Source organism: Trichechus manatus, unplaced genomic scaffold (assembly GCF_000243295.1).
Source record: "Trichechus manatus latirostris isolate Lorelei unplaced genomic scaffold, TriManLat1.0 scaffold00057, whole genome shotgun sequence".
Taxonomy (NCBI): Eukaryota; Metazoa; Chordata; class Mammalia; order Sirenia; family Trichechidae; genus Trichechus; species Trichechus manatus.
Genome location: NW_004443993.1, coordinates 8905915 through 8915234, shown reverse-complemented (window position 1 = coordinate 8915234; position 9320 = coordinate 8905915). Strand labels below are relative to the sequence as shown.

Below are 9320 nucleotides of genomic sequence, written 5' to 3'. Positions count from 1 at the left end.
CCCCCCCCCCCCCCGTAGATCCAGGAAACTAGGAAGTTCCTTTGAAGGTCTTACTATCATCTTCATGCTCCCTGCTGCTTCAACCCTACTTCCTCATTGAGATCTTTATCTTTTAAAAAGTCACACACAAGCCCTATGGGATGAGGGGTGGGGATGAGGGTGGGCAGAGAGAAGAGACTTCCTGTCTTGGGTGGGGGGGCACTGAAAACCCCAGCACTTGCGTAACTGTCTTTCTTTCTGGTCTTTTCTTCCAGTGGGACATAGCTGAGCTCCAGTTAAATCACACAGGTAACACAAGGCAGGGTTGTGTGTGAGAGAGAGAGGGAGGAAGAGGGAGGGAGGGAGGAGATGAGGGAAGGAGGGAAAGGAAGGAAAAAAGAAAGGGAGGGAAGGAAGGAGGGAGGGGGAGAGAGAAAAAAGGAAGAAAAAAAAGGAAATAAATGGAGGGAGGAGGGAGGCAAGGAAGAAAGAAGGAAAGAATGAAAAAAGGAAAGACAGAAGGGAATAAAAGGAAGGAAGGAAGAGAAGGGAGGCAGTGTGTTCCTGGCTGTATGCTATCTTACTTCTGAAATTTCCTCACATTTTAACTTCTTCCTTAGAAGAGCCAAAAATAACTAAAACTGCTACCCTAGTAATAGTGATCGCTATATGGAGCCCTGGTGGCACAACAGTTAAGTGCTCGGCTGGTAACCAAAAGGTTGGTGGTTTGAACACACGGGTGGCTCTGTGGAAGAAAGACCTGTTGATCTGCTTCTGGAAAGATTACAGCCTAGGAAACCCTGTGGGGCAGTTCTGCTCTGTCACATGGGGTCACTATGTGTCGGAATCAAAATGACTGAGTGAAATGCGTAGCACCTCAAGTATAGTAAATCATGCACACAATATGTTTTGGAGAAGACAAAGCAAGGGAGAAGGATCAGGCATAGCAGGGTCGGAGGCTACGATTTAAAATGGAAACATTCATTACTGAGTCCAGCACAACTAGATGGTGCCCGGCTACCACCACCAACTGTTTTGACAGGGATCGCAATAGAGGGACATGGACAGAGCTGCAGAAAAATGTAGAACAAAATTCAAACTCACAAAAAAAAAAAAAAAAGACCAGGCTTACTGGTCTGGTAGAGACTGGAGAAACCCCAAGAGTATGGCCCTCAGACATCCTTTAAACTCAGTACTGAAGTCATTCTGAGGTTCCCCCTTCAGCCAATGATTAGACAGGCCAATAAAACAATCAATAATACAAGTAGCTCAACCGTGTATACGAGACTAAACGGGCACACCAGCCCAGGGGCAAGGACGAGAAGGCAGGAGGGGACAGGAAAGCTGGATGAATGGAAATGGGGACAGCAAGGTCAAGAAGGGGAGAGTGCTGACATGTCACAGGGTTGGCAACCAATGTCACAAAACAATATAAATATTAATTGTTTAATGAAAAACTAATTTGCTCTGTAAACCTTCACCTAAAGCACAATAAAAAAAGAAAAAGAAAGAAAGAAAATAAAATAGAGTCACAGAGAAGGCTCCCTGAGACAGTGGCATTGGAGCAGAGCCCTGAAGGAGAGAAGGGACATTGGGCTGTCTGTGGGAAGAACTCCCTTCCTTCCCAGCCTCTCTCTAACCCTCTTTTTCCTCTGCTTCCACACTCATTTCCAGAGGTCCAAGTCCCTGGAAGTTTGGGAGTTGTGTCCATTCCATTTTATCATGGAGGCACTCCTGTTCCTCAGTCTCTCTCCTGCCTCCTCCTTTGGGTCTTTCCCTTCTGTCTCTATGACTTCCACTTCCTCTCTCTTTTACATTTTGAATTTCTACCTTCTATCCTCTCTCTCTCTCCGACGCTCAATACCTCTATTCCACTGTCCCTGTGATCCCCACTTCCTGTCTCCCTTCTCTGGCTTCTGGCTCACTGACCCTCTATCCCACTATCTCTTATTACTCCCGTTTCCTCTCTCTTCTTTCTCTCTCTCTCTTTCTTCCTCTTCCTTCCTTCTTTCCTTCTTTTTTTCTTTCCTCCCTTCCTTTCCACCCTTCTCTTTCTATTTCTCTTTCTCCGTTTGTCTCTCTAACCTTTTGGATGTCTCACCTGTCCCTCTGTATCTGTAACATCCGTTTCTCTTGTCTCTGAACCTTTGACTCTTTGACCCTCTATCCCTCTGTCTCTATGACTTCCAGTTGCCATCTCTTTCTCTGTCTCTCTTACTGTTACTTTCGCTCTCACCCTTTGGATCTCTGACCCTCTGTCCCTTTATCTCTCTGATGCCCTATACCTCTACCCCACTGTTCCTATGCCTGCTTGTCCCTCAGTTTTCCTAAACCTCCATCCTTCCATCCCCACCTCTCCGCCCCCAGGCCTGCAGCAGGACCCTCGGCTGCACTGGCAGGCAGGCCCAGCACTGGGCCGCTCCTTCCTGCATGGACCCATGCTGGACAATGGGCAGCTGTGTGTCCAACGCGATGGCATCTACAAGCTACACATCCAGGTGACACTGGCCAACTGCTCATCCACGCGGACCACCACACCCCGAGAGGCCACCCTGGCTGTGGGCATCTGTGCCCCCGCCACCCGCCGTGTCAGCCTGCTGCGTCTCAACTTCTACCTCGGCTGCACTGTTGCCTCCCAGCGCCTGACACCCCTGGCCCAGGGCGACACACTCTGCACCAACCTCACTGTGCCGCTGCAGGCCTCCCGCAACGCTGATGATACCTTCTTCGGGGTTCAGTGGGTGCACCCCTGACCACTACCCTCTTGGCATCCTCAGAAGCCCAGATGGGAGGAGGAGTTTTCCGTTTTCCCTTGTCATTCCTTACTCCTTTGTTTGAATTTTAGTTACCTATTGCTGCTATAACAGAAATATTACATGTGGGTAGCTTTAACACCAGGCTTCCGACCGTAATTTTTTCTGTTCCAGTTCTCGTTCAAGTTTGCTAACTTTTTTTTGGTACTTGTTATTTATTGTTGCATAACAAATTACTTAGTGGCTTAAAATAACAATAAACATTTATTATCTCACAGTTTCTGTGGGTCAGAAACTTGGGAGTGCATTAGCTGGGCTGTTTTCACTTGGGTTCTCTCACGTGTTTGCAGTCATCTGAAGGCTCAGTTGGGGCTGGAGGATCTTCTTCCAAGACGGCTCATTCACATGGCTGGCAAGTGGGTGCTGGTGACTGGCTGGAGGCCTCAATTCTTCTGCACATGTTTTCTCCATAGGGCTGCTTGAATGTTCTCATGACTAAGCAGCTGGTTTCCTCCAGAGTGAGTGATCCAAAAAGCAAAGCAGACGTTATAATATCTTTATGATCTAGCCTGGAAAGTTACATACCATCACTTCCTCAACATCCTATTGGTTACACAGGCTAGCACTTGTCAGTATGATAGGGGACTACAGCATAAATGCATGAATACTAGTAAGCAAGGATCTTTAGGTGACATCTTTTAGGCTACTTATCATAAATTATTATCATTAATTTTTTATTGTGCTTTAGGTGAAAGTTTACAGCTCAAATTAATTTCTCATACAAAAATGTATACACACATTATTATGTGACACTAGTTGCAATCCCTATAATGTGACAGCACACTCCCCATGCCACTGTGGGTTTCTTGTGTCCATTTGACCAGCTCCTGTCCCTTCCTGCCTTCTCATCCTGCCTCCGGACAGGAGCTGCCCATTTGGTCTCGTGCATCTGCTTGAACTAAGAAGCACACTCTTCACGAGTATTATTTTATGTTTTACACTCCAGTCTAATCTTTGTCTGAAGAGTGGGCTTCGGGTCGCCAATATTTTAAATATTCGGTTCTGTTCCAGTTTTGCTTCGTCATCCATGACTGAACTGGTTGAAACCTGTTTTTTACTTCCGAGCTCAGTTTTCTGTTTTGCAAACGGATAACCTGGAGCAATTTCATCTGAAGAAATATGACCACCCGATTCGTTCCTGATATTGCAAATAATAGTGCATTTTTATGTTAATTCAAATTTTGTTTATCCCGAGATTTTGTAATTAGTTTTGAAAAGTAGCAATATTAAACTATTTCTTTCTATGCATTCATTAATAATTAAATCTAAAGCAACAATGATGTTCAATTTTAATCATTGTCTCAAAACATTTCAATACAAAGAGAAATGATACAAATAAAATATATTATTTTTAATTCTATTTTTAAAAATATTCTAGAATTCACTACAACACTGAGTCAGTATAAGAATAGTACTGTGATAAAACGCTCTTAACATACTGTATGAATATTAAATTGAAGATTCAAAATACTTTTTTAGTAGGATATTCTCAACTTAATACTATAAGAGACACTGAAAAGAAACTTAATTTTGATATAGGCATTATTTCACTACCAACACTTAATAGTCACGTAAAATTGATAAGAATTTATTCACGAAATACTAGAAATACAAAGTGTGCTATCATACCGAATACCTCAATACATAAAGGCAAAACACAATAAAATATTTAATACTTTAATATTCACCCCAGTTCTAAGCTGAAGAATTGCCATAACATTACATAAAATAAACATTTTATTACATAGATTTAATTCATACACAGTTATCCAGTTCATTAAGAAAACATCATTGTAATAAACCACAATGACACCTAATTAAAAGAATGTCCTGTAATATCTTTTTCATTGAAGCCACCCCTGTTGTCTTGCAGGATGAATTTCAAACCTAAGAAAACTCTCTCAACACTGACCTGAGTAGCTGCTGCATCCCAAACTATCACAGCAATTTCATACTAGTGGGGTTACTGTTTGTTGTTTTTTATTCCCAAAATACAAGAAGACATTTTTTCTCTCAACTCTTTGAACACCGTCAAAGTTTGTAAATATAGAGTCAATATTAACAGCACATTCATTTGATCTCAGTTTTTTTTTCTTTCATTTTGAGAAATAACTCCGTCACATCAACGTCATCATTTGAAATGAGAGTATTTTCTGAACTGCCTGCCTTTGTTCCCCTTTCAGTATTGCCTAGGACACTCCTTTCCAGATTTTCTGTCACTTCCCAAATGCTTTTTAAATCTAATATGGCCTTCACCTTAAGTTCAGAACTAATTAGAATTTGATAACGAGGATCTACATAAACTGCTCCTAATACGTTATCATTTTCAATGATAACTTCTTCCCTGACATTAAATTTTTTTCAATGTGTTTCCAAATGTATTATTTAAAAAAAAAAAAAAACCCTTGCCAGCAAGTCAATTCCTGCAATCTGCTTCCGTAAAAATTTACAGCCTTAGAAACCCTATAGGACAGTTCTACTCTGTCCTATAAGGTCGCTATGATGAAATGATGATGAATAAGGCAGACCGAGAAGACCGAAGAAGAATTGATGCCTTTGAATTTATGGTGTTAGTGAAGAATAGATCATGGACTGCCGGAAGAATGAATCTATCTTGGAAGAAGTACAACCAGAATGCTCCTTAGAAGCAAGGATGGCGAGACTTCGTCTCACATACTTTGGACATGTTATCAGGAGGGACCAGGCCCTGGAGAAGGACATCATGCTTGGTAAAGTGGAGGGTCAGCAAAAAAGAGGAAGACCGTCAACGAGATGAATTGACACAGCGGCTGCAACAGTGGGCTCAAACATAGCAACGACTGTGAGGGTGGTGCAGGACCAGGCATCGTTTGGTTCTGTTGTACGTAGGGTTGCTGTGAGTTGGAATCAACTGCACGGCATGTAACAATAATAATATATTACATTACAGTAAAAATAAGTCTTAACTTTGGTAACATAAAGAGACTAGAATGCATGAATACGTTTGTAGAAATGAATTACAGCCAGTACGTATTAAAATGCTTCTAGCCATGTATCGTCAGTATATCAGAAAAAAACGGAATAACTTCAATTTTACATTCGTGGGGTTTGCCGATTTCTTCCATTTGAAGTCCCGCTTTACAACATTCTCGTACATTTATCCAGCACATTTTGACGAAAAATCTCACTTCACAGTGGTGCCATCAGGTTGTTTTCTGTGAAATAATGGTACATCACAATTGAAATATTAATTTTCTTCCCACTAGCTGCTGATGTTGGTTAACATTTTGATTTGTGAGATAAATATCAAATTTAAACATGTAAGTACAAAAAAGTGTGATAGTACATTTACGTTGAGATTGGATACAAGAATGGAAACATCAAAAATTATAAGCTATTTTCTCTTTCTTAAATTTAAATATCACACTTTATAAATGTGATTAAGGTACGTTTAAAACGTTGCACTCACCTGACCAATTTCCATTCACGTGAAACTCTGCTCGGAACTCGATGCAGTTTAAGAGCTCTTTGAGATTTCTGACTACGGGTGTTCTCAATCGTCGAGCGTTTCTCACACCTTCAGTAGGCACAGCTTGCGTTACTGTGAGAGAGCTCAAGCACAGAGCGGAAACAGCCAACTCTGAACTGGCCTGTGAATCATCCTCGCATAACAGAAGTCATCACCTACAGCTGCAGCTGCACATCGCCTGCCGAAGCAATGAACTGTGCCCTTACCAGCCATGTGTCAGAAACGCATTCGGCATACACGGGCACCAGGTGCAAATCAAACGTAAATGATTCAATGGTCTTGCTTACAACTTAAAAATTATTGTTGAACTGAAAATAGTGGAGTAAAAAAAAAGTACACGTTTTCTATTTCGGTTCGCGTTCAGGGAGGGGGAATCACTAACTAGATAGCAGACAAGTGTTAATTCTGGTGAAGGAAAAGGCAATATACAACATGGGTGAAGTCAGCACAACCTGACCAAGGCAAGCGAGGACACGGAAAGGAACGCAAGAATAAAGGACAACTACAGTAAATGCTATAACGTACACAATCCAGCAACAACAGTGAGAACAAACAAAATCTGTGAGTAGTTACATAGGCTAATATGTATGCTGAATAGGTGAGGGAGGTCATATGGGAGTATGCCCACATACACATATAGGTATGGCTGTGGATATTTCTACATACATATTTGTAAATGCTGCATGTATACTTGTATATATATAAAGAGCACATAAGGGGTACAGTTATAGAAACTACTTAGACATAGGGACTGAGCTACTGAACTTGAAGGCTAAGGACCATAGACTCAAGGGACATCTAGGTCAATTGGCAAAACACAGTTCATAAAGAGAATATTCTACATCCTAGCCTGGTGAGTAGTGCCTGGGGTCTTGAAAACTTGCAAGCAGCTATCTAAGAAGCGACTATTGGTCTCTTCTCACCTGGAGCAAAGGAGAAAGAAGAAAACCGAAGACTCAGGGAAGTAATTAGTCCAAAAGACTAATGGCCTACATGAACCATAGTCTCCTCTAACCTGAAACCAAAAGAACTAGGTGGTGCCAGGCTTCTATCACAATAGAAGGTCCCAGCTAGAATTGGTAAAGAACATAGAGCAAAATTCAAATTAAAAAAAAAAAAAACAGACTTACTGATTTGTAAGAGACTGGAGGAACTCCCGAGACTATTGCTCTAAGACAACCTTCTAACTTGAAACTGAAGACATTCACGGCAGTCACCTTTCAGCCAAATAATAGACGGGGCTATAAAATAATAACATCTGTGAAGAATGTGCTACTTAAAACAATCAACTGTTCAAGAAAAAAGGCCAATATTTGCCCAAAACTGAAGATGAGAAGACAGTGAAGCACAGGGAAACTGGACTAATGGAAATGGGGAACCCAGAGAGGAGAAAGGGAGAGTGTAGACACATTGCAGGAATTGCAAGTAACGTCATGGAACAATTAATATAAGAATCATTGATTGGTCCTACACCTATTCCTGTTAAAAACTCTCAGCAAAATAGAAATAGAAGGGAAATTCTTCAACATAATAAAGGGTATTTATACAAAACCAACAACTAACATTATTCTCATTGGAGAGAGACTGAAAGCATTCCCCTTGAGAATGGGAACCAGACAAGGATGTGCTGTATCACCGCTCTTATTCAACATCGTACTGGAAGACCTAGCAAGACCAAAAAGGCAAGAAAGGGAAATAAAAGGCATACAAGTTGTAAAGGAAGAAGTAAAAGTATCCCTGTTCCCAGACGATGTGATCCTATACATAGAAAATCCCAAAGATTCCACAAGAAAGCTACTGGAACTAATAGAAGCATTCAGCAAAGCAGCAGATACAGGATCAACACACAAAAATTAGTTGGATTCCTATACACCAACTTCAAAAAGGAAAACAGTACCATTTACAATAGCCTCCCATAAGGTAAAATACTTAAGAATAGATCTAACCAGGGACATAAAAGAGCTATACAAAGAAAACTGCAAAACAGTACAGCAAAAAATCAAGAGAGACCTACATAAAGGAAAAAACATACCATGCTCATGGATAGGAAGACTCAACATTGTGAAAACGTCAATACTACCCAAAGCGATCTACAGATATAATGCAATCCCAATCCAAATTCCAGCAACTGTCTTTACTGAGGTGGAAAAACTAATCATTAACTTTATATGCAAAGGAAAGAGGTCCTGGATAAGTAAAGCAATATTGAAGAAGAAGAACAAAGTAACAGGCCTCACAATACCTGATCTCATACAGCCTCAAAATAGCCTGGTACTGGTACAATGACAGATACATAGACCAATGAAACCGAACTGAGAACCCAGGCATAAATCCATCCACCTATGGTCAGCTGATCTTTGGCAAAGTCCCAAGATCCATTAAATGGGGAAAAGACCGTCTCTTTAACAAATGATGCTGGCAAAACGGGATGTCCATCTGTAAAAAAAAGAAAACAGGACCCATACCTCACACCATACACAAAAACTAATTCAAAATGAATCAAATACCTAAATATAAAACCTAAAACTGTAAAGATCAAGGAAGAAAAAATAGGGACAAGCTAGGGGCCCTAATATACAGCATAAATAGGATACAAACCATGACTAAGAATGCATGAATGTCAGAAGATAAACTAGATAACTGGGAGCTTCTAAAAATTAAACACTTACACTCATCAAAAGACTTCACCAGAAGAGTAAAAAGAGAAACTACAGACTGTGAAAAAAATTTTGGCTTCAACATATCCAACAAGGGTCTAATCTCTAAAATCTATAAGATACTGCAACACCTCAACAATTAAAAGACAAATAATTCAATAAAAAATGGGCAAAAGATATGAACAGATGCTTCACCAAAGAAGACATTCAGGTGGCTAACAGACACATGAGTAAATGCTCAAGATCATTAACCATTAGAGAAATGCAAATCAAAACTACATTGAGATACCATCTTAGCCTGACATTACTGGCACTAATCAAAAAAATAGAAAATAACAAGTATTAAAGAGGTTGCAGGGAGAT

At 40.7% G+C, this 9320-nt stretch overlaps 1 protein-coding gene across 1 annotated transcript in view; it reads left to right on the top strand.

Annotated features, from left to right (window-relative positions):
- Window positions 1-2732, top strand: part of CD70 (CD70 molecule) — a 3604-nt gene extending 872 nt beyond the window's left edge. Inside the window, exons 3-4 of the mRNA XM_004378621.1 lie at window positions 255-288; window positions 2347-2732. Coding sequence (XP_004378678.1) covers window positions 255-288; window positions 2347-2732 — 420 coding nt within the window. The remainder of the gene's footprint in view (window positions 1-254; window positions 289-2346) is intronic.
- The last annotated feature ends 6588 nt before the right edge of the window (window positions 2733-9320 follow it).